The sequence below is a fragment of the Natator depressus genome, chromosome 26, assembly GCF_965152275.1.
Source record: "Natator depressus isolate rNatDep1 chromosome 26, rNatDep2.hap1, whole genome shotgun sequence".
In the NCBI taxonomy this organism is placed as follows: Eukaryota; Metazoa; Chordata; order Testudines; family Cheloniidae; genus Natator; species Natator depressus.
Window position 1 is genome coordinate 11,594,042 of NC_134259.1, and position 25,980 is coordinate 11,620,021.

The following is a 25,980-nucleotide window of genomic DNA, read 5'->3' on the forward strand; positions in this document are numbered from 1 at the left end:
CAGCCCTTTGCTACATCTCGCCCTCTGAAAACAGTCCAAGGTTGCAGAGAGAAGAAACGTGAAAGGAAAAAGTTGGGAATTTTAGGTATGAAACCAATACCGGCTGGATTACACCCACATTTCATCAGAAACTCAAAATGTTCATGGACTTGAGGCTATTAAACACCTTGAACCTGATGTTTAATTTCATTTGACATTAATGTAAGAGCATGTGCAACACAGCCGGTCCTTCTGGTTCACACCACTGTGAAAGGAATCAGCTCAAGCCAAACATCAGATCAAGTATTTCCACAACAAACAATGGGTCAGATTTAAAATATTCCTCGCATGGATTGCACCCCAAGTGCTACTTCTTTGTTAATACCCAACAGTGAGATAAGTGGTCTGGATTTATCCTTGGAGCCCACTGACATTATGGGGGCAGGGGAGTGAAAGGTAGATTTGAGGTTCTGTTAATCATCTAGAAAACAAATGTGTGCTCAAAGATTTTTTTGTTTTTAAAATCAGTGTGCCCTTAAAAGTAAGCTCTAAACTACTGTGATCTACCTTTATAACAGAAATCAGTTCTCCTGGTCATAGTGCCAGTGCTCTGGTCCCTGTAAAATTAGTAGCCTTGCTGAGTTACTTGGACACAGCACTGGAAAGCATTATTGAAACGCTTGGCAATTTGTGTTGCTAAGGCCCAGAACTGGGATTCAGAAGGCCTACAGTAGAGCCTCACAAAGTGACGAAGCCCTCGGGCTTGGAGGTTGTTCATAATTCTGAAATGTTTGTAACTCTGAACAAAATGTTAGCGTGGTTCTTTCAAAAGTTTACAACTGAACATTGACTTGCAGTTCTGAAACTTTACTGGGCAGAAGAAAAATACTGCTTTTAACTATCTTAATTTAAATGAAACAAGCACAGAAAGTTTCCTTACCTTGTCAAATCTTTTTTTTAAGCTTTCCCTTTATTTTTTAGTAGTTTACATTTAACACTGTACTGTACTTAACTGTATTTACTCTCCCCCCCCCCCCCAACCCCATTGCTGCCTGATTGCATACTTCCAGTTCCAAATGAGGTACATGGTTGACTAGTCAGTTCATAACTGATGTTGGTAACTCTGAGATTCTATTATACGTTCAATTCTCACCTCTACCGCAGGCTCCCTGTGTGCTGCTAGGCTGTTATAATAAATAATTGTGTGGTTCTCCAATACCAGTCCAATGGGGGCCATTTAACTACATAGATCCCACTAAAGATGGTCCTGCCAAATCGGAAGGACCTTCAACTGCTTCAATAATGTGGTCTGCTGGTATATTGTTTACATCCTAGAGGAAATAGATTCTTGAAAAGATGCTGTAGCATCCATAAAGCCTTGCCTTGCCTTTCATACTCACTTCACAAGTCTTTGCTTTTATACTTTTTTTTAAATTGTATTTTTCGCAATACTGAAAACTCATGCAGCAGCTCTGCCTTTCAGCATACTTGGGAGCGATGGGTGCTTTGTAATCCAGGCACAAATGCGCAGCCAGCATAGAGGCAGATGTCAAACTGTGGACGTCTTTGAAATTGACAGCAGCAGCTGGCTACTCTCAAGGACTTCCACATCCTAAAGAGCTGCTCAAGAGTTGCCGCAGGGTGCACGTCATGTCAGGGCTATCGAGAACATTTCTGGGCTACGCCGTCTTTCTGACGGTCATAACCCGGGTATGAAAAAGTGGTAAATAAGGTCCCATTCATAAATCCAAAACACTTGTACAAAGATCCAGTGGAAAAGTTGTGCTTTACTTTTGATTCACAAGTATCTCCGTCTCTTAAAGTTAACGATGCCAACCTTCAAAAAATGAATCTGTGCTTTGACTGCATGAAGCTTTTGTACATCAGGGTCCCCACTGTCTGTCTGCCATAGTGCCGGCATTATGCCAGGTTTGCCCACAAAACGCCATCCCTGCCCTAGAGTTTCTAATCTGCGAACACAAGCAGATAAAGAGACTCATAAAACCATTCAGTTTTTTAAAGCAATTTGTATCACCCCTCCCCAGGCAATCCTTTACCGAGCTTGAGTTAATTGGCCACTTTCTTCTCAATACACACTTCAGCTATGACAACGAGAGTGAGCAGCATTACAGACTGGATCAGACAGAGCATTCTAACCGTGGTCGAGATTATGAGCTCTTTGAGGCTGGGATGTTGTCATACTCCCGGTTTCTGAAGCATCCTGCAGTTGGTGTGCTACACAAACAGGAATAGCTTCCCCTAGAGGAAGGGCCACTACAAGCCATTTTTCATCATGCAGTAGTAACCATTTCCTCTCAGCATGGTTTTCGTGATTCAGATTTCTCTGGAGTGTAGTCCTTGCTAAAGGCCGACTAAGGTCTGAATCTGCAAGCAAGGCTAACCTACTAGAGAATCAGGTGTGGTTTAAGATGGGGGGGGGGGAGGGAGGGAGGGAGAAGGGATTTCACAATTCTGTCTAAGATTGCACATTTGTTAGTGTGACATGCAGCAACCAAGACTAACAGGAGAAGGAAAAATAATTTTCAATACACTTTAGTCCCAGTGCTGACAAATACACACTTAGTTCTCCTTGGTAGTGTAGGTCCTTAATATAGAAATAGGGGAGAGAAAGAGAAGTGATTGTAAACCCACAAAAATTGCATGGAGACTTGAGGGAAGGAACAAACCCTGAAGCTACCTTTTAAAATATAAGCGTTATGATTAGGTTTCAAGTTGACAGTCTCCAAACAAGAAAGGATCTGCATTGCTTCAAGATGACCAAGAACTGGATCTTATCAAAACTTGTCTAACTCACAGTGCAGGTTCTAAGCAGCTAGGGCGGTATCTTCTTTTGTACAGTCAGACAAACTGGGAAAAGTAATCTCTTTTGTTGGACCAGCTTCTGTTGGTGCAAGAGAAAAGCTTTCAAGCTCCAGAGTGCTCTTTCTAGAGTGCCAAGCCCACCAGCGTTGGACGCTATCTAGTTGGGACTTTCCAGTGAAGTCACACTCCTACACAACTATCCAATATGCACAGTTGCGACCCCATCGCAGAGATGAAGTCACGCCCCCTTCCCACTATATGGCTGGAACACGTTAATGCATACAGACACAGCATGTGTAGACCTGAACAAAAGGGGAGAAAGTTCTAAACAACCCCTTCCCTTCAGCAGTTGTCTGTGGCCCTCTCAAGCACTTTGCTCACTTCATTCTGAGGAATCTCAACTGGGGATGCCCAGTATTCAAAATTGAGGTTTAGTACCAAAAACTGGAAGCAGCTATTGGGGGACAAACTACTGCTGAAAGGGAAGCCGAAAGTTAGTCAGGCAACATTTGAAGGTTATTCTTCCCCTTACCGTCATTAAAATGGAAAGGGAAGGGAATAACTAAGTGTTTTCCACCTACTAATTTCTTGCCTCCTAGAAACGGTTTTCAAAAGTGAATAATGTGATTCCAGGTGACAATTTTTGGGTGCCCAAGAGGCCATAATGAGTTTCATCACTAGATTGCTAGTAACATTTTGACTGCCATTTACTGAAAGGTACCCAACAAATCAGTGAAATTGTTGCATACCACAAGGCATTTTCTAGTCAAACCAGAAGAACACTGGGAGGACATGTTTCTCTTTAGTAATGAAATAATTTATTATCTAACAGTTGAACAATACAGAAGTATACATATACACAGCAAGGTCTTCTAAAACATGTAGTTTCTAAAAATGCATGTGCTAACTGTAATAAAAAGCACCATTATATGGTCTTGACACAGGATTCATAATGATGTGGTATTTACATTAGGAACTTAACATCTGGAAACAGAATTCATATTCTCCCACCTGCTTGCTCCCCTGTTTACTATTTGGAAGACTGCCAAAAATAAAATGGATGGTTCAACAGCAGTGTTGCTAAGAGCACCAACTTGAGAAAGGGAGATAGGCAAGTTTGGTTCTTTTATCAATTTGAAAGAAAAAACAGCACAAATAGAACTGGTCAAAACTCCAGGTTGCTTAAGGTTTGGGCACTTTAGAAGACATAGGTACTTGGAATTTTTTTTTTTTTTTTTTTGCAGTCATGCAACAGCTATTCAGCAAATAGCAACTGGGTAGAACTGCCTCCGAGTTTATTCTTTCACCTGAACAACATGGTACAAAAAAAACACAACTTCTTCCAAATAAATAAAAAAGAGGGATCAAGTTTATTATACCCCAGATTTTTTTTTTTAAAAAAAAACTGGCTATAACAGAGATGCTTGAACGCTAGATGACTATTTGGGGCTGGAATTTTTTCGTGATTTCTTCCATACCCCAGAGATGTCTACTCAGCTAGCTATTCACGCAGCTGTCGCATGTTTCAATAATGCTTTGGAACAAGGTACCTGTTTCTACTACTAGACAGTATAAACAATTTGCAGACCAAGCAGCAATAAAAAAAAGCAACAGAGTATACACTTTCAGGGGAGCAGATACATAGCCTGGCAAAAGCAGAATTCTTCCCAATACATTACAGTGTCAAAACCTGAAATTTGTTACAAAAGGGGCAAAAGAAGAACTCAAAGCCCGAACGTATTGCTAAATGGTATTTCAGATGCCTGTTTCATCTAGTTCACACACTTTGAATGAGCAAGGAAAAGCCACCACACATTATAACATAGGCTCTCTCTTGGCTAGGATTGTAGGCCTAGTGCACAGATTTGTAGTTCTGGAGTGACATCGGAGAGAGCTCTCTTTGTTTTCAGAGCCAATATAGCACTGTAGTGGGTTTGGGACTGGGGGAGAGAAGTGCCTTATTAGAGAACAAAGTGCTAATGTGGCAATTGGCAGACCATGGCCTGTTAACGTCCAGAGCTCAGAAGTGTTTCAGATCATCTTAGAAGATGTTGTGAAGTTAGTGGCACCTTCGGTGCTGCTCAAAAAGTGCTCTTTGAATCTTCATCATAAATTGGTATTAGCAATGACCCTGGAAATTCAAAAGATGTGACTATCAGCACCGTGAAGAGTTGAAAGCTCTGCTTTGTAGAAGAAATTAGATTCTGGGTGCTCAACACTCAGGAAAACAAGCTCAATAGGTACAAACAATACTTTAGGATGTTTAAGACAGACCATCATTAACACATAAGTTACTGCAATTTTTTCTTCTCTGCTCTGATTATTAAGTGCAAGAGTTTCTGTTTTCTCTTCCAATTGAGTGTGTGCTTCATTTCACCATTTTCACTGAAACTTAGTTACTGATGGCAGTATTTTTTTAATCTGCCCTTTTCACAAGAAAAAGTGTGTTTTATATTCACACACATCTGTGCAACTATCAATCGTAAACTTGGAATATACGAGTAGTCCCTCACTCCCCTAACAATCTATAAAATTTTTTATTTTCTGCAGCTTATTTAGTAATAATGCTGGTGGATCAGTGAATTCGAGGAAAAGGCTGGCAAAACACAAAAATGCTACCATTTCAGCAGCCTTGGAAGTAGACTTAGCTGCCTGAGGCTTGGGCTTGTTGACTAGCAAAGAGGACCAGAGAGATTTGAAGCTGCCAAGGATGGTCCTAGCCAATACAAAAGTGGCCTTGGAGCCCACAGTAGCAAAATTTACTGCACCCGCCTAGAGTTTTGGAAAAGACACCACGTATATACCCTTGTGTCAGTTTTGACATTAGTGCATCATTTTCAAAGTTCAACATTTTCTATGCCATCAAAATTGAGAGGACCACATCCAAACAGTGCAAAGGTCAAATAATTACTGTTTTATATAGGGACAAAACACAATATTTCACACACAAAAAAGTAGTTAACTCAAAAGGCACAACAATTAAAAACCCCTTATGCTGAATCCTTAAGACTTGGTATGTCTAAATAAAAAAAAACATACAAAGTACACAATTTAATATTTCAGATATACCCCCCCGACACTTTCCAAATATCTAAAGTTACTTTACTACCTTTTTAAAGGTCGCAATATCTGCAACTCTAGGTTTGGTTTTGTGAGGCAGTTTATGCAACACTTATTTGAAGGGGAAAAAAAGCAAGAGGTCTCAAGGAAAAAAAAAAAGATTGAGCAAAGGACCTCAAAGTGCAGATATTCAACTTTTTTTTTAAGTTTACAGGTTTTGAGCTAGCTCTCTGAAGATTCTCTGCTTGTACTCAGGAAGCAGGCTTAAAAATGCAAAAGGCATACAAGTTGTAGTTCAGTGCAAATCTGCTGGACATCTGAAAATTCCAGCTGTTTAAAAAAATTCCTTTTTTTTTTTTTTAAACATAGCGCACACAAAGAGAATATACTTTGGAGATTTTTAGCAATCCACTAGCCCCATTTCCCATCTTTTCTTTTTTTAAAGAGGTCAAATGATCCAAAAATAGCTTGAGGATATTTTAAGAAAACAAATCTCATTTTATATAGTTTGCTCATTTGCATTTTACAGAGTGCCTTAGTGGCTTTTGGCAGCTTGACTAGTTCAGGCTCATGAACTGCATTTTTAAAGACTGCAGGCAAGTGTGAAAGCCCACTTTTGTTGACCATCACTAAATAAGCTACATAGCCCTTTTATATAGTGAAATTGCTCAGTTGGAAATTAGGGCTTCTCTGGTCACCTTGTACCAGCTGGTTGTATTACCGGAATCAAATATTGAATATTCATTGTGAGGAGTTTGCCAAGTGGGCTGAATATAAAGACCATAAAATGTTTCAAGCAAAGAGGACTGAAGAAATCTGTCTACATATATCTCAGTTAGCAGACCTCTACGTACAAAGTTTCCAGAACATCTATAAAAGCACAAAGTCATAAGAATGCATCTCCATTACATTAATTTTATATAAAATGAATAAATACTATTTATAGATCATGTGTATTATGTACATTTACATGTGCTCTATTTAGCTTAAATGAAAATGTTGCAAGGTTGAAAGCCACATTTTTGGGGGAAAATATTAAGGTTTAAGCTGGCAACAAAATCCTTTGAGCCAGTTTTAGAGTGCCTTATAATTCAACCAGGTGAGGAAGTGCTTTAATGCGAATAGCACGTCCCTGAATAATTGTAGTAACATAGTATTAGCAACATCCTGTAAAATGTGCCCAATCACTGACACCCAAAGTTAGCACAGCTAGCTTTATCACTCAGTTATTGCTAAAATTTGTCGTAAAACAGATTTGAAGAGGACCAAGCATTGCTTATCGAAACAAATGAGGCATAATTATTTTTGTGCTAAAGGGATCGAGATAATCTTTGTTCATCTCTCTGAGGTAGAAAAGAATTGTCCCAGAGATGAGAAGCAAGAAAAACTTCTAGGAAAACTTGCCTAGAACAGTAATATGCAGCTGTAATGCAATGAGGTCACAATAAATTGCACTAGAGAAATAGTACCATTTGGGTTTAGGTATTAAAGAAACTGGGATGTGCAAGGTTGAAGACACCCTATAAAGGTACCTGCAAGAGGTGGAGCAGTATATCTGTGTTGCCAAAGTCTTGCAGCCCAATCTTGCGAGGCGGTGAGTGCCTACAATCTTGCAAGAGCTGCTCAGAATGTCTCAAGATTGGTCCCACTGTCCCGCACTAGTCAAAACTCCCACTGTCATTTGCTGGCTGCTAATCTGAGATAGAGTTCAATAGGGTTACTCTTGAAAGTAAAGGCCGCAAATATACAGCCCTTTGAACTTTAAGTCAATGGGAGTTTTGAATGAGTTAGGTCAACAGGACTGGGTCAGGTGGTAATATAGCTACGCTACTAAAAATGCAATACCCATAACATATAGGAGTAAATTTCCAAAGCAAAATCTCAAACAGTTGCTACACAATTCTCACAAGTATCAGAGTCAGGACAGCTAAAATGCTCCACACTCTACTTTTGAAAGTTTAGTCCACCCATTTCCAGATCTGTACTACGAGGAAATTGGGTTCCCCCTTCAGATTGTTGATCAAAGTTATGTTTAGCCACTAGTTCTGGATATTAGATACATTATGTTGCTAAGCAAAGACAAGGTAGGTCTAGAATACTAGACAATAACATCAAGGAAAAAAAAAAGGGTTTTTTAGCTCTCTATTACTGCTAAAATATTCTTGGGTACTTCAAAATTTGGTTGGAATGTACAGTCTCACAGAGATGAGTTTACTGACAGAAAGAGAAGCTAGTGGATGCAATCAGATGTGTGCTCCAGAGAGTAGCTTATAACCCACAACCCTATGCACTGTTTCAGGACTTAGGCAAAGCTGATTTCGCTAACGTTGGTGGTACATTAAATTTACGTGCAAGAGAATTGTGGGACGGTCCAATATACTACCTAATAAGATCCAACAGGGAAACTGCAATGGATGGAACAGCTACTTAGTTGCTTCTTATAGACTGAGACAAGGCTTGTGATTGTTCTGCAGCTTTAATCTCTTAATGCCAGAGCTGGAATAGCCCTCATCACTACAGATGCTCTGCATGCTTCCTCTTTCATCCGAATCACTAGGACTGCTGCTGCTCCAGTCTAGGTCTCCCATTAGATAGTCTGTGCTTTCGACATCCACATCAATTTCTTCTGTAAGCAAAAGAGAGTAGTGTTGGACCAACCTGATAAAGCATTTTAAGGTTTCAGCTACAAGTATAGATATTCTTAGCCAACTGAGGTGACTCACCTCTGTCAGAATCTGAACGCTCTGAAGAAACAGTAGACCCTATACTGTCCATTCTTATTCTTTCTATGCCCAGCTTCTCCAGTTGCCTTTCCAGATGCCGCTGTTCTCGCTGCAATTGATCTATTTGGTGTACTGCTTTTCTATCATAGTCTTCAAGCTTCTGTGGGTTAAAAGGCATTGTTAGTTCTTCTGGACATTCTGGACGAAGGCCAATGTTTACAAGCTCACACACTTAAGCAAGTGGCCTAATTTTCAGACATGGGTGCTCAGCACCTTTGGAAGACAGGTCACTTAGGCACCTAACTATGGTTTTAGGTGACTGATGAGAGGTACTTGCGTTTGGAAGTGCTGACCTACATTCTATACATTTTAAGAATCTGTTTTAGAGGTAGCTACGAGCCAAAGAAAATTTTAAAAGGAAAACAATTGAAGCAGATAGTTCAAGTGAAAAATATATCTGCTTTATTACACCCTTAATTGTGCTGTCAGTGTTTCACACTTGCTAAAGGTTTGAGGTTTGTGTTGCCATCTGTACACGGAGCATCATCCTGTGCTGTCATATGTACTGTGAGCATCTCCACCAATAAAGGTGACTGCCAAGTAAAGATGTTTTCAAAAAAACCACCAAAGTTATTCCAAATGCCCCACATACCAATGCACATTTGCTTATCCAGAGCAGGAACTCTTTGAACTCTCAAGACAACTCATCTCACCCCTCCCCTTGTCTCCATTCCACTCCACCCCAGTATATTGGAAGTAAACAGAGTTCATTAGAATTTACAGAAGCAGACTTTTCCTGTTTACTTGGACAGTGGGAAAGAAATGAAGTTTGGGTGTTCTCATGGAGTGGCCACAATGGGGGAAGGGTTTTTTTCTGCAGGGCTCTGGTGCAGGAGCCAGATCTCACAGGGCTCTGGTAAGAGGTTAGGATTGAGCTATCGCTGGATTAGAATTATCTAATGGCCACATGGGGATGTGTATAAATAATGCTTCCCTCTCAAAATTGTTTTTATGCAATTATCTGGCAGTATCTCAATCCTATTAACATACATTCCAAGTCTTTGATAGTCTGATTACAAATAGCTAGCTGACGCCAACCAAGTCCCTCCATGCCACCCCCTTTATCTTCCACTTAACAATACTATGTACTCTAAAAATATTTGGTATTGCTAAAGAAAGACATCAAAACCATTCAACTGAAAGTTAAATATTTGCTTCCTTTTTTTTAAAAAAGCTACTGAACAGTACAAATATTGAGACACTCTTTGGGGCACAGATTATTTTATATTTGTACAATGCCCAACAGTATGAAGGTCCCAACCCTGACTCAGGCCTCTTGACGCTACAGTAACATACATGAGATGTAACATTAAAATCATGTCCACGGATAATTCTGACAAGAAAAATTTGTATACAAGGAGAGAGTCTTGGTTCACAATAGCCTGAGTCCACAAATGCCCTGTCAGCCAGTTTAACCATGTTTGAAAAATGTTAACCAATTAGCATCTATAAGTTACAGCATCACAATTAGCTTAGAAATCAAAGCCTTTTCTCCGTCAGGATGCTATTGTAAAGCTAGTATTGTTATATCTTGACTCTTGGCTAGGAGAGAGAGATTTCTTCCTTTAAATAGTAAGGTCTTCAGATATGCAATTCATATTGACTCCATGTTTCAGTGTGTGTCAGTGTTTTCCTTGAGAGAAATCACAGCATCAGGACACGGATGTTTCTCAACAAAAGTATAAAAGAACAACTTTAAACAATTACAGGGTCAGAATAAAACCTGATCTTAGCGTCTCAGTCAAGATCAAAGGGTTTCTACTTTCCGGAGCACTGAAGCTTTTTGCAACCCACAAAAGTGACCCTCTTGGGAACTTTTCTCCCATCTCTTCACTGGCAGTGGCATAGAGCTTCACCCTGCTACTTTAAGCATTGACCAGCCCACCTACTGCTGGTGGTAAGAAACAGTCCATCCAGTGGACACTTATTTTTAGGCCCCCCGGAGAGACTGAGAAGTTAAGTTAAAAACTTTTAGACGAAACTGGTCTTCACTGATTGCGACAAAGAGCATCAGCAGGACATTATTTTGGGGAACAATCATTGTCACTTTCATCCCTACGCCATTTCAGTCATATGTTTGAAGATTACTTCTCTTGTTTGCAGGAGACAGACTTCAGAAGTGGACATAACTAAGGAACTGGTCCTGAAGCAGGATTTTATCCATACAATTTGTTGTCAAGCAATTGTATTTACAGCACTTTATTCCGTAATACTTGGCGTACTCACTTATGATTAAACTAGCTTGAACTCACCTTTATGTGCAATTTAGCTTTTGTTAGTAAACTCAGTGTAGTATGTCTATTGGATTCAGGCCCAAGTGGTACCAGCCCTTTCAGCTTCTCCAGACACAACCGCAGATGAGCACGTCTGTAAAATCCAAAGTTCATACATCATGCTAAATATTCATTCTGTGGTCCACAGCAAGTAGGTCGGATTAGGCATCATTAAAGAGCACCTCACATGTGCAAGCAGCTATGGCAAATATAACAAAGGTAAATGATACAATTGGTGACAACAGCAGTTGGTAATTGGGATTGGAAGAATAAGGCTATCCATTCCTTTCTATTTTTGGAAGATGAATAGCGCATCCTGGCATAATTTCAGACGCATTTTCTCCCTTAGAGCTGTGCTTTGAAGCACTAGCATTCCAGAAATGTAGATACTTTCTTCCAAGCCATTGTAAATTTCTCCAAAGAATTACACTTGAGAATGTCAAGCGGCAGGGGGACAAGCTGGAGAAAAATTTCAAGACCATCTCCGTGCATATTAAAATGCAAGAACTACATCAGTCATTAAGATGGTATAATTAAAAATGAAAACAGGAACAGCAACATCACATTGCACATCATGTAAAGCCCAATGCATGCCAATTAATGCTTTCCCCCCACCAATCAGCTCTCGAGTGGTATATAGTTTCCCTACTCTACTGCAGAGTAACTACTGTGACCATCTACTGCAGGTGCTACCATGTGAGGTAGAGCAGGTACACATCACCTTATTCAACACAGACTTAATCTCTTCCTTGAGCATTTCTAGCCATATCCACTGCTGGTTACTAAGACCTTGTCTACAAGAGAAAGGATATGCCAGTATAGCTATACTGGCGAATCCTCCTAGCTTTGACACAGCTTATACTGGTAAAAGAGGGCTTTTGCTACTATAGCTTATCCTCGTTCCCTGAATAAAGATTAGTTATAGCAACAAAAGGACTTTCGCCAATATCAGCTGCATCTACACTAGTGTTTTTGCTGGCATAGGTATGTCAATTAAAGGGTATGATTCCCCTCCCCTCCCTCTCTCTCCCCCCAGTGTAGCTATGCTGGCAAAACTTTTAAGTTTAGACCAGATCAAACATTTCACATGACAATCTATAATTCCGCTTTTGTGGTCCTTTCCCTTTCTGCACCATTTACTACAACAGGTTGTTTATGTCCCCAAGTTTTAGGTCAGTAAACAGATTAATTCCACATACAATAATAATGATCCTCCAGGATAAGACAGGTTTTAATGTTAAGGGGAAATAGTCTTTTATATCAGAAATGGCTACTCTCAGCTACAAGACATGTTGCCACTTGCTATACCCAGTATGCAGTACTTTGAAATAAGTTTTAAGAAAAGCAACTGTTTTGAAAGACTGGTTTTATAATTGATGTATTTGTTGAGCCAATAGTCGATTCAGATAATTATGCTTTCCCATCTTATTACAAAAGCCTTTCAATTCTGAAATGTTCAACTGTGCAAAAAAAAAAAAAAAAAAAAAAAAAAAAAAAACACGAGTCCACCAGACTGATAGAGCCCCACTTTTACAGTTACTGTATAGGGAGTACTAATACGTAAGAACGTTCATATTGCTTCAGACCAAAGGTCCATCTAGCCCAGTGTCCTGTCTTCCATCAGTGGCCAATGCCAGGTGCCCCAGAGGGAACGAATAGAACAGGTAATCATCAAGTAAGATCCCCTGTTGCCCATTCCCAGTTTCTGTCAAACAGAAGCCAGGGACACCATCCCTGCCCAACCTGGCTAATAGCCATTGATGGACCTATCCTCCATGAATTTATCTAGTTCTTTTTTGAACCCTTGGCCCTCAACATCCTCTAGCAAAGAGTTCCACAGGTTGACTGTGCGTTGCGTGAAGAAATACTTCCTTTTGTTTGTTTTAAACCTGCTGCCTATTAATTTCATTTGGTAACCCCTAGTTCTTGTGTTAGGAGAAGGAGTAAATAAAACTTCCTTATTTACTTTCTCCACACCCGTCATGATTTTATAGACCTCTATCACATCCCCCCTTAGTCGTCTCTTTTCCAAGCTGAAAAGTCCAAGTCTTATTAATATCACCTCATATGGCAGCTGTTCCATACCCCTAATCATTTTTGTTGCCCTTTTTTGAACCTTTTCCAATATATCTTTTTTGAGATAGGGCAACCACATCTGCATGCAGTATTCAAGATGCGGGCGTACCATGGATTTATATAGAGGCAATATGATATTTTCTGTCTTATCTATGCCTTTCTTAATGATTCCGAACATTGTTTGCTTTTTTGACTGCCGCTGCACATTGAGTGGATGTTTTCAGAGAACTATCCACAATGACTCCAAGATCTCTTTCTTGAGTGAGAACAGCTAATTTAGACCCCATCATTTTATATGTATAGTTGGGATTATGTTGTCCAAAATGCATTTCTTTGCATTTATCAACATTGAATTTCATCTGCCATTTTATTGCCCAGTCACCCAGTTTTGTGAGATCCCGTTGCAACACTTCAGTCTGCTTTGAAGTTAACTATCTTGAGTAGTTTTGTATCATCTGCAAATTTTGCCACCGCACTGTTTACCCCTTTTTCCAGATCATTTATGAATATGTTGACTTGTACTGGTCCCAGTACAGACCCCTGGGGGACACCACTATTTACCTCTCTCCATTCTGTAAAGTGTTTTACATTGGCTCTCTGGAGATACTGTGTAGATCAGCCTTTTGCTGTATTGTGCAGAAGACAGTGTAAGTATATTCTTAAAACCAGAGGTATCTTAAAAATAATCTGAGTAGCCAGGAGAAAGAAAGACTGAACAAGAAACAGCACTATGAGGTGTCGTCTTCTGAATTACAATCCAAGTTTTATAAATCAAAGTGTTAAGAGCACTTCAAATACAGACCTGACCATTCAAGTATTAACCTTACATTTAAGGTAAAAAGCATTGACTGATGAGTGTTTTGGTCACAATGCTTTAGAGAAACAAGACATTTCACACAACTTTCATTTTGTTGGAACGTTGTCCTGGCTCCAGCCTTTTCCTCTAATCAGTAGACATCTAAATTCCAGTCACAGTCCAGCTCTGCCATACATGTATAGGACCTTGAGCCAGTGACTTAGGCCTGGTTTTCAGCAGCGTCAAGCTCCCACAGCTCCCACTGTTATTCACAGGAGTTATGGCTACTCAGCATCTTGGGGGGGGGGGGGGGGGAGGGAGAGAAGCCAAGCCCTTCATTGTCTCACCACACCTCCAAGGCAGAATTAAGTGAAAGCTCAGAGCTTTTGAAAATCCCACCCATACGGTATGTCTACACTGCAATAACACCTGCAGCGAGCCCTAGTCAGCTGACGAGGGCTCAAGGGGCCAGGCTGCAGGGCTGTAAAATTGCAGTGAGGACACTAGGACTTGGGCTCCAGCCTCAGCCCTGGGACACTCCCCCTTCATTGGGTTCCAGAGCCCAGTCTCCAGCCCACAGAGGATAAATGCCTTATGTATGTGGTCAGAAGGAGATTTGCAACTAGTGTTGTCAAGGATGACATCAGCTGCAACTGACGGCTTACCTGACACTGCTTCCTGGGTGCACCAACTATTTTCACAAAACTTCACCCCATCTTGTTAATTCCATTGACAACTGTAGCTCCTCTAATGTAGCATGTCAATATTACACAGCTTTAAACTGCGAATGCACCTTTACAAATGTTTCCTCTGCCTACCTTTGTTTATTTCCCATCAGCCAGTTTCAGATCAATTGCTCTGGTGTATGCATCTCCATTCATAAACAATCAATTTAGTTAAGCTGCATCCTCATCAAGGCTATGCTACAGTATTCAACTTCCACTACAGGAGTTCTCTAGCACTTTGACAGTGGTTAGAAGTCCATATAGAGGGTACACTGTTTAGTCTGACCTTTGCACATAGGCATATGCCCAGTTGCTTTCATACAGCAGCTATGTGGATGACAATATGCAGAGCTAACTTTTTAGCTACTCAAGGAAACCGCTTCACTAGGATATTGGGAGTGAGGATAGTTCCAAGACAGGTGAGTTTCAATACTATTCAAACGCTTTTGTTGATCCTGACATTTAGGTCACATCATTTGGCAGTGGTTGCAATATAACCTGTCTTTGAAATGTCTAATTGTCATAAGAAGCTTCAAATTGAGATGTTGCAATTAATTGCATATCTTGCTCTAAGCACACTACAAGTTAAACAATCATTTCCACTGTAGTTCTGAAAGCATTTTATGTAAACAAACAGAGTGGATAATCTTTACTCCTAGGATAAATCCAATGCTGGGGCCCAGTGATGAATCCCTGCTTAACACTGTTTGCAACCCCAAAATAAGATCTCCTTCCTTCTGAACAGACTTATCCAACCTGCCTTAATGGAGTTACACAACAGCTGTCTGAAGTACCTACAGAGGTCTTACATCTATGATCCACAATACTTAAGCGAGAGACTGCAGTGGGCATCAGGTCAAGTTCAAAGTCACTTCAGAAGTCAAACCCTTAACATTAGGGAGTTTGCAAATACTGTACAACAGAAAGTGAGATTCCTAGAAATCTAGCATGTCATTCTCCATGACCCTTGATTTTCCAGCTCCAACTTCTACTTTTAAAGCATATTTCAGCCTCATTTTTAATAAGTGACAATACAACTGCAGTTTTTAAATTAGACAAAATTCTCCCACTGGCAAAGGCAAATTCCTCAGTTAATTTGCTGTCAGAGAGACAACTGGACTTTCTTTCAAGTCCATTGTAATACAGGTAATCAGATTCCTCACATTAAAGATAATGCTTACCAACGAGCCTAATTTTCATCTTAGATGCAATGTGGTATGTATCTAACCAGAATTTGGCCCCAACTATCAAGTTAAACTGGTTCCCATACTATTCAAGTTCCAAACAGATAACCAATGTTGACTTCAAAATTAGGACTTCTGAACATCTGCAAAGTCCTAACAGCTAGATATTAACCCTTTGTGTACAGAAATGTAGAGGAGCCACTTTCAAGTCTCCATAAGGCATCTAAGCAGTTAACTTTTGAGACTAGTGGCAGTTAAAGTCTTAGACATCAAAATATTCACTCCTACATGTACAACAATGAGCGAATAACAATTTTATTTAGAAAGAGAATACATTTCAGAGAAATACACTGGCTGTTTTCCTAATCACCTTTTTGATAAGAGCTTAAAATAAATGACATTTGCTGTACTTCATTGTTTGGGCAACAGGATTTCAATACAACTATGGTGTAGTTGTTACTGCAGAGTAAGTAGGCGAGATGCATTGCATTCAGTAATTTTTAAAGTATTTTTTCTTCAGTTTCTGAGGTTTTCAAGTGATAATTTTGTGACTAGTTTAGATTCTGGAGTGTGTTATCCCGTTCTCTTCTAACCTCAGTCATTTTGGACGTACACTGGATACATCACAAGCCAGGCTAACAAAACAAGTTAACTGGCAACAGACAATACCATACCTACAACATTTGAAAGCAGAATCAGACTTTTGAAGAGGAAATGGAGAAGCTTATAAATGGTACAAAGGCACTTTTCCATTAAGCTACTAAGATTACTGAAGTCCATTTCTAATGAACGCAAGTTCTCTTGTATTGATACTTCCCATCTAGTAAAATACACAAGTAGTATTCTGGAAAGCAACCACCCAAAAGCTTACAATGAACTCAGAGAGCTAGCTAATGAGAAATTTACAATTTACATCTTGTAATAGAGCATCAAAAAGCCATAGAACTATTATGGTAGCCTGGGGTTTCCCACTAATGGGAGCGTCAGCTTGCCATGTTTTTCCCCAAAACTACCAAGCACCACAAACACGAGGATACCTCACTTTACAACTGCAAGTGTTCATACACAATAGTCCTTCTCCCAGCCCCCTTCCTCCCTGCAAGAAGTACACTGACTGAGCCACAAGAACTGAAAACAAAGTTTAAGCCCTCTTATGAAGTTCTCCAGTTTTAAAGTTACAGTCTTTAAAACCATGTTCTTATATCTTGACTGCAAAGTACATTTACCAAGATACAGGGTAAAAGGGCAGACTTAATGATCCCACAACCCTGTCAAAACAGCCAACAAAAAACAGGTTAAATTCTGTGTAGTGCTAAGGACACAAACAGTGTGGTAGTTGATCAGATGAGCAGTCTATCTAGACTTATGTACCCTGACAGAAGGTGACCAGAACCAGAGGCTTCAAGGAAAGGTCCAAGAAACACTGCCGAAAGCAGTTATGGAATAACTGCACATGGGGGTTATGAGGAAATGTTCCCGATCAGTGCTTAGACTCTGAAGGATGAAAAACATATTCCAGGTAAGAGGCCTTAGAAGATCTGGGATTGATGAAATCATAATTCCTAGAATAAGCAGTCTCTAGTTGCTGTAATGCACAAACCTGCGCTCACACGGAACTGTCCATTCTCCCCCACATTGCAGTTTATGCTTGCTTACTGCAGATAGATGTTGTGGAAGTATCTCCTGCTTTCTGACCACATTAGTTTTAGTTTAAAGTGACATTTTAGCTTACCCTGCCTATCCCCACCGCCCCCCCAAACCCAACTTCAATAAAACTGAACTCTTAGATTTAGAGGTTGCTCAGAGAATCAGTCTTGCCTGAGGATGTACCTTGCATGTCCCCCTAATATTACTGCTCCATTGAGGAGGACCTGGACAATCCCACTGGGACATGCAGGGGAATGCAATAAAAGTAAGTGCAAATACTTAATGAATCCTACAAACTCACCTGTTCTTTTCCATTTCATTGTGCGTTGACCTGAAAGATAAACAAGGAATTAGTTATTTAATGATTATCAGTTGCAGATAAGTACAGGCACTGTGATTAAGAATATCAATGCAACAGTTTTTGTAACCATTCACTGCAAGAGCAAGCCACTAATGCACTTCAGAGAAAGCTGCTAGCTACCCTGGGGCAGCAAAAAGGCTGGAAGCAACCAGGACGAAGTGAAGAAGTGTGGAGCAACACAGTATGGGTTTTCTGCCAGCAAAATGGCAATATAAGCCCAGAAAGAGCTGCAAAACCAAGCGCGTGATGGTGGTGCAAACGAAAAATGTGGTTATCTTAGCGTAGGAAGAGAAAGGCAAATTGTCCCCTCTTAACACTCTACTTGACATCTAGTCAATTAAGCGTCAAGTATAATTTCAGACATGCCCCTGAGTGCATTGCCAACTGGTGGTTTGGAGAGGATTTTTAAGTATCTCTCTCCCTATTGCTGTGCAAAAGATTCCCATCATGAGAGAAGCCAACTTTGCATTTTATCAGAGTTTACATATAAAGTAAGAAAAAACTGAAGAGATGGAGAAAAGTTGCCTGAATTCTGTTACTCTTAGGTGGTATTTGTAACTTTTGCTTGAAAACACTGTTATATGGTTTGTGTCTTTAAAAGTTATATTGCAGAATAGAATATGGTTTTAAAAAGCACCTTTAACATCAGATATCACAAAATAATGAGGTAAGTACCACATAACACAACAATAATTAATACACTAGCAGACAAGTGCTCAAACAGTCGGGACACCACAACCTAATGTCGATGCATCTGAAGAAGTGGGGTTTTTTTACCCACGAAAGCTTATGCCCAAATAAATCTGTTAGTCTTTAAGGTGCCACTGGACTCCTCGTTAACTTTTACTGAATTCTTAACTTTTGCTTCCAGCTTTTCATAAAGGATGGCACCTTGAACAGTGCAGCAATGACCATGAACCAGAGATTTGATCCCACGGCCTATTGATACCAATGACTGATACCAATTGAACCATGTGACTTGCACACTGTATTCAATCACTAAGTCACCAGCTTTGCAGAGAAATAATATCCTGAAGATCAGGAATGTGAATACAGGAGCGCTGTAGAAAACTTTTCCAGAAGCTAATAGACTATAATGCGTTTCATTCTTAAATGGAAGAACGACACATTAAATTTGAGGTTGTAGTCTAGGTTGGTATTAAACTGGTTTACAAATAATTCAGAAGTTCTTCCTTCTCCCCTCGCAAGATTTTAGGGAAACTGTAACAAAACAAAAAAAGAACTATTGCGGGGTTCTCTTAGAAATAAGACGACCCAGAATAACTACAGAGATTTGAATAGTTTTCAAATTACTGTTGACTTAATGTTGAAATGAGGACTCCTAATATATGCACACATGCTCCTAACAGAAATCTGCCACAACTGCTCTTTAAAGCTTTAAATGAAGCCTGTTATCATTCAGGGACAGCACTACTGTGGGACAGAAGACCCAAAGGAAAAACCACAACCATGATAAAGGAATGTATATATCTGAAGCCTTCCATCTGACTTATCCTGTGCCTGAGCCAGAGAGTGCCAGTTTTCCCACTGTGTTTTCTAGAGGTTTCAATAAACTAAGCAGATTTTATTGTTAAATAAGCTAGGAACTTATACTTTGAGGACACCGCAAATTATATGTTTGGTATTTTTACCCACTTGCAATCCCTCATAGAAACGTCATTCATAATATTTCATAATGGTTTGATCTCAGTTTGGTAAGCTACTCCCTCCCCCCAGTGTTTTAATGACATTAATTTTAACATAGCTCCTTTTGTTTACTTTCAGATTGCATTTCAGAACAGATCACTTTAAATAATGCAAACATTTAGTTTCCAAACAAATTTAAAAATCACAAGATATTTTGATTTTAACTGAGAATAAAAGGTCCATATTTCTTAGTAGATCATTTAAATGGATGCACATTAGTTTGATATGTAATGGAGACACAAGTTCCCCTGCCAGGGCATCTGTAAATGGCTGAAAAGAGGACAGACATATTTTTGGTTCCACCAGTTTCCTCATCTGACTCTTCTGGATAAAAAGCAGAGAAAAAGAATTATAAGTCTGAGCCCTTCCTCACCTCCCAGTTATGAGTTCCTGAGTCCAAGACATTACAATGAACTTGTAGTTTACTAGTGGGCTGTTGCGTCATAAATAGGACGTATCAATTCAATATTGGTACCAAAAGTTACAGATTTCTGTTACAACAAGTTTGTTAATAGAATGCATCCTCTCTGGACTCAACTGTGTCCAGGAACACATTACTAATGGTAAGTTCTGTATCCAAAAATATAGTTCTATTAGCTGGTGCATTCTATTTTTACAACATAAACCCTAAGGTGGATAGTTTGCATATTACCATGTAGACACGATTCTCAGCTCTTAGTGATAAACATTAATTGCCTTTACTTGGAATGTATTCAAAACCATTTTTATCTGAAATGAAAAGGCTGAATATAATAACTTCAAGAAATGTTAGTGTTTTGTTTGCCAGTTTCAAAGCAACATTGATAGCAATCAGCTTGTGTTCAGAACTCCGAACGAACAGAGACCATTTCCAGGAAGTTAATACAGAGAAGGACATGGCAACCATTCCTGCACTAGCTAATTGGCTGTGCAGTGTACATAGTACCCATCTTCTTCCCCTTCCAAAAGGGGAAGCGACAGTCTCTCTAACTGGCTTGTCTACAGGAGCCACTGCCACATTTTTGTGAATTGCAGTGTTGCAGAATTTCCATTCCAAAGATGCAGGCTTAACCATGCTGATGGCACAGTGACAGGTCTGCAGACCTAGCATAAAATGCCAACCTTAAACTCAATATAAAAAGATACCCTCACCTCTCTTCCCCTCTCTCTGACAACCAATAGACAGACCATTTTATTGTCTAATATCAGCTAACAATCATACTGGTCACACAGACCTATTTATCATTATACTATAGTTAATATTGATCACATTCTAGAATGTAAATGCAGAATTTGGGCATGCAACTAGGATTACTTCTGAACTTTGACCTTTTAATGAACACCTGTTCCATTATAGATACAGGAAAATGGCTGCACCATTTTTCATATGAACTCAATATTAACTCATTCCATTGTAACGTAGGCTAGAACTAAGTTATTCTTGCTACGCTAAGACACCTTCACAATTGGTGTTAAAGGGAAACTATCAGCTTGTAATCTAACCATCTTTAAAAAGAGAATTAGAAGTAGCTTCAGGTATTATACATGCCCTTGGGGCCACTTGCCAAGCTGTGTTTTACAATCAGATGTTCCTATTTAACATATGCCTTTTTCCCCATTGCGGTGAACGTTTCACACAAACAGGAGATAGAAGACCTAATCTGCCCTCCACTGAAGTCAGGGGGAGTCAGGTGGGCCTTAAAAGACTACACAGACAAAAGACTAAAATTGACTATACACAGAGCTGTCCAGCAGAGTAATTGCTCATCTCTATGCCCCTGCCCAATAATATTTCAGCTATTGTAATATCAGGTATTACTTAAACTAAGACAAAAATCTCTGTTTTGTTAAAAAGTTTAAAGGGACACTGCCAACTTAAGAATCAAACTGTTTAAAACAAGGAGTCATTTCACATTTCCTAATGAAACAAGAAATATTTAGTCCCTAGACAGAACAGCTACAAACAGGCCAGTAAGAAAGGAAGTGATCACCCAGACAATATTTAGAGATGAATTTGCTCACACTGCTCTCTGTCTATCATACTATTTCTCCATTAATTATTTGATCTGATCTTTAGGGCACTTAATGTATACATAAGAAAGAGCTCGCTCCTCAATGCCAACACTGCACACCTTTAAATACACTATTTCTGCAGGTCAGTTACAAAGTTGAGCTTTACAATCTTAACTATTAAAATGAACTGTAATTACAGAATTCTGAGAGACAGGCTGAAAAAAAATGCTGATTTTCACTAGATACATTAAGAGGTAGGTCAGCTCTTGTACTGTCAACCTCCATTTCTAAAGGATTTCTAAAAAATCAAAACCCTAAAATTTCTTGACATTTGAGAGGCCTTCCATCTGCATTGTGAAATATGTTCTTCTTAGTATAGAGATGCAAAGGAGTCATTAGGACTATTAGACTTTTCTCTACCACTGGTCAATATACTTACTGTATTAGACATGCATTGAAATGAAAGTCTACAGCCCAAGTAAGATTCCAAACATTGAGGTTGGGACACAAACCCAAGTTCGAAGTTCACACTGAAATTCCATTCTTCTTTTGCTATGCTGTACCTAAATATTGCAGCACATATGGTGCACATCACGTACTGATCTTAGGCCACTAACCACAGTCAAAACAGAGTGAGTTAAGGACAGAGCTTTAACTGTGAACTTCCTGGGTTTTATGAGTCTCCATCACAGCACAAGCATGACCTAAAAGGTAGCAGTTTGCATTTATACATACTACTACTAAATGGAGAGAGTTGCAAGCACCTAAAAACAAGACAGGAACTTCAGTTTTAACCTGCAAGTCTTTAGGACCTAAAAGTCTTCACTAAAAAAAAGGCTTGCAGAAGTTGCCGATCCAATTTAAAGTTCAACAGCTTGAACTGAAATGAATTTGGATGGATTAAATCCCAGCAAAACATCTCCAGTACTAGGTGATTTAGCATTTTTAGCTGCCCCAAGAACAAGATCTATATTAAATACAAGATGAATAATCTGTAGCAAAGCTCTAGATGGATTTCAAGATGAACACTAAATAAATCAGGCTGTCAAACAAAAGTGGCACTGGAAGCAAGATTTAATCTAAGTGTCAAACCAGAACTATGTCACTTTCTGCACTCAGTCATATAATTTAGCTTTAGTTAAGAATTCCTGCACAAACACTTAAAGTGAAATAGAAAATGTTAGAAAATTTGAGTCTAACATTGCACATGAATCTTGAATTAAAGATAAGACTCCATCAATTTTCACGTTAGCTGTAGAAAACACATTTCTACCATGTTGCATGGCAAAATTCCACATGATTTGTTTCCTGAGAAAAAAATAAATACAGCAAAAAATGACAGTTTCTGTTCTTTAGAGGTTTCCCTAGAAAGTAACTAGTTTCAAAAAGTTTGACTATGTTCATGTATTACAGCAGTTAAACATGCACAAAGTAGTCTAAACGTATGAACACCTCTCTCAGTAAGAAATATTATAAATTTTACCTTTGAGTATCCATGCTCTAGTGGAAAAGTTTTATTTCACTGACATAAAAAGATATCTGAACAGGTGTGTTAAAAAATACTTCTGCTTTCTTGAAGTGCCAAAACCAAAGTTTGGGCCAAATTTGACTGAGGCATTATATAATTACAGTATATTACCTTTATTATAAGCACATCATGCCTCACTTAATTTTTTTAAATGGCTTGCATTGAAACTAAATAGGACATACCCCTGCAGTGTTTACAATCTAAACATTAAACCACTGTGTTAAAGCAGAAAAGCCTAAATACACAATTGACTGAAAGCAAAAGTGAAACTGAGTAGAACCTTCATTTCCCATGTTAAAGATAGAAGTAAAAAGCCTAAATAAGTTAGGAAATAGAAAGTTTTAAAATCTGAGTTAACACAAGGACTTTGTCAAGTGAGAAAACACACAGTGATAAAGAACCCTTCAATTAAAAATATCACTGTATGGTGAGGTATAAGTTGAAAGACATACCCAACATTTTCTCAGAGCTGATAATCATACTAGAAATGGCAGAATTTTGCACCACAAGCTTCTGCATAAGTCAGATATCACACACGCTCACACACAGATGCAAGTACCACATACTTGCCATTACCTGCTACTACTGCTGTTTTTCTTGGACTTGCTTCTCCGTTTTAAGGCATCTCTGTCCTTGTTATTGTAGGGTAACATAGAGGCATAGCCATGTTCAGCTTCTAAAAAAAGCCAGGGTTTCACTTGATCATTAAGTTAGCCCAAAACATACAGACATCCAGGAGTATTTGGGGGTGGGAGGAGAACATATTTGAAAGTCCAAAGGTGCAAATCAATAAGATTACTTCTTTATCTGCTGAACAACAACACACAGAGCCTAAAACAAAACCCTCCGGGGCCAGGGAATCCATTGTTTCCAGCACGGGGATGACATGCCCACGCCATACATGGGGGGGAACCATGTAGACGGCAAGCAATAGGGATTCTGAAGTGGGGATCTGGAAGATGGGTTGTGTAGGGTCCCTTTCTCCCCATCCCATACATGGGGGTCTCCAGAACACTTGTTTCTTGGGGGGGACACCCATGCATGGAAGGAGCTACACAAAAAGCCAGGGCGTTTGCGCGCGGTGGGATTATTCCCCACGAGTTGCAGCGCGTGCCTGGGGGTAAGGATCTTTCCACCCCCCAAGATGGGCGATCGGGGGGAGCCAAGCTGAAGGGGGGGGGAGAGGGGAGGGCCCCGGGGGGAAGAGCAGCCGGGCTAGGGAAGGGGGAGCCCGTGGGGTGGGTGCGGGCGATGGTCACCGCTCGGGATGGGATCCTGGCTCCTGTCGGTTCCGCTTTCCGCCGACGACGGGTGGGGTGGGGGTGGGGGGCGGCGCAGGCCGCTGCCTCCTCAGGGTGGGGGCGGTCTCCGGTCAGCGCCCCCCCCGTCGGGGAGAGCTCGGCCGCGGGGGAGGCCCTTCTCCCGGGGGCTGCTCCCTGGACCCTCCCTCGCCCCGGGCGGGGGACGGGAGCCGGAGAGCGAGTCCCGAGGGGGCGGCATCTCGTTCGCTGCCGGGGGGGGGGGGGGGCAGGACCGGGATCTTCGGGGGGGGGGCGACACCCCGGTCTCTCCTGCGGGGGGGGGGGGGGGCGAAACCAGGCCCCGGTCTCTCCTATGGGGAAAGGGGCCGGGCCGGGAGGGGGGTCTCTGCTGGGGGGACTGAAGGGGAGGCCCTGAGGGGGGTCGTTCCCGCGGGGAGCTATCCCCGAGGCCGCGGCGGGACCCCGAGGCCAGGCCCCAGAGGAGCGGGGCCGGGCGGGCTGCTGCCTCCGGGGCGCCGGTACCTCGCTCTCTCCGCTCCAGGTACTCGGCCGCCTCCAGCAGCATCTGGATGTTCACACAGACCCGGGTCGCCGCCGCCATCTTACGCCACTGCCGGGGCCCTGCGCTCGCCCTGCCGCGGAACCTCACGGAGCAGCAGCTGCAACAGCCGGTCTCCACAGCCCGAATGTTTACCCCCCTCCCTCCTGCTCCGCTCTGACAGACCCCGGGCAACCAACCCCCCCCCGCCGCCGCCGCCGCCGCCCGCAACCCAACCCACTGCCCCCTGCCAGCGCGGTGCTCATTGGATACCCAGAACCAACGCCCAGCCTCTCATTGGTCTGCTCAGATAAAGACGCGCCTCTCTCTATTATCCTCACCTATGATTGGTCCTTTTGTCCATATTCCCGCCTCCTGAGTATAAGTCCGCCTCTTTTCTTTCATTGGCCCAGTAGCCTGAGGTCCCCGCCCATCCCTTCGCTACCTCCTAATTGGCCAAATCTTAGGAAGCCCCGCCCTTTGCACGGTCCAAAAGGACAACTGCTCTCACGGCCCCGCCCCTCTCCCCCCTTTGGAAGCTACGATTGGCTAGGACTTTCATTGTTCCGCCCCCCCAGTCTTCTCCAATAAGCTTAGCCAACTATGCCCCACCCCTTCCCCCGTTTCTTACCTCTAATTGGTCAAGCCTTCCCAAAGGCCCTCTCTCTATTGTGTAAGTCTCCCCCTTCGCAGCTTCAACCGTCCACTGGCTCCTTCCAACGGAACAAACCAATCAGCGAGCAGCAAGGCCAAAGAGGCGGGGACAAAGCCCCTGGGGCCAGGTGTCAGGCTTCGGACCCTAACAATGCAGGGACCAGGAAATTCCAAAGGGCGATGCGGGGGGGGGATGCAGGAAGGGGTGCAAGGGGGGAGAAAAGAGGGATGCAGGGAGGGTGCAAGGGGCTGGATTCAAGGGGCAAGGTGCAGGGAGGGATGAAAGGTGGAGACAGCATGTAAGAGATAGGGAGGGTAGAAGGTCCAGGTGGCTGGATGCAGTGAGGGATATAGCTGCAGACATGTGCAGTGTAACACTGATGATTAGACAAAACAAAAGGCCACCCGAAAAAAACAACCTATCCCCACCCTTTTACAACAGAACACCGCAGGACTCACGTGGGAGGGCCTTTGCATGATGTTTTGCAAGGCTTTAGTGCATCCCTCCCTTTCTATTATTCTCTAGGTATAGATCAGGAACTCCCCTCATCTTGTGCATCACTAGCACTGGCCCTTCAGGTTTTTTAGAACT

At 41.3% G+C, this 25,980-nt stretch overlaps 1 protein-coding gene across 2 annotated transcripts; it reads right to left on the reverse strand.

Moving 5' to 3' along the window:
* Positions 1 to 3,603: 3,603 nt before the first annotated feature.
* MXD1 (MAX dimerization protein 1) lies at positions 3,604 to 24,907 on the reverse strand. 2 transcript variants are annotated; one of them, XR_012636346.1, is made up of 7 exons: positions 24,719 to 24,907; positions 23,511 to 23,610; positions 17,648 to 17,677; positions 10,898 to 11,012; positions 8,586 to 8,745; positions 8,246 to 8,488; positions 3,604 to 4,933 (listed from the first exon to the last, which is right to left on the reverse strand). XR_012636346.1 is itself a non-coding variant. In XM_074940076.1 (6 exons), exons 1-6 carry the CDS (start codon positions 24,795 to 24,797, stop codon positions 8,301 to 8,303), a joined length of 672 nt encoding a protein of 223 aa, XP_074796177.1. In that variant the 5' UTR covers positions 24,798 to 24,907; the 3' UTR covers positions 3,604 to 8,300. The 2 variants fall into 2 exon arrangements, 1 of the variants encoding a protein (XP_074796177.1); XM_074940076.1 differs by having other exon boundaries at positions 3,604 to 8,488.
* Positions 24,908 to 25,980: the final 1,073 nt, after the last annotated feature.

Excerpts from the sequence above, each read along its gene's own strand:
- MXD1 (XM_074940076.1), bottom strand. The coding sequence starts at position 24,797 with ATGGCGGCGGCGACCCGGGTCTGTGTGAACATCCAGATGCTGCTGGAG. Across the intron at positions 23,611-24,718 it reads CCTGGAGCGGAGAGAGCGAG|AAGCTGAACATGGCTATGCC; the intron begins GTACCGGCGCCC and ends GGCTTTTTTTAG. Across the intron at positions 8,746-10,897 it reads AAGCTAAATTGCACATAAAG|AAGCTTGAAGACTATGATAG; the intron begins GTGAGTTCAAGC and ends TTTAACCCACAG.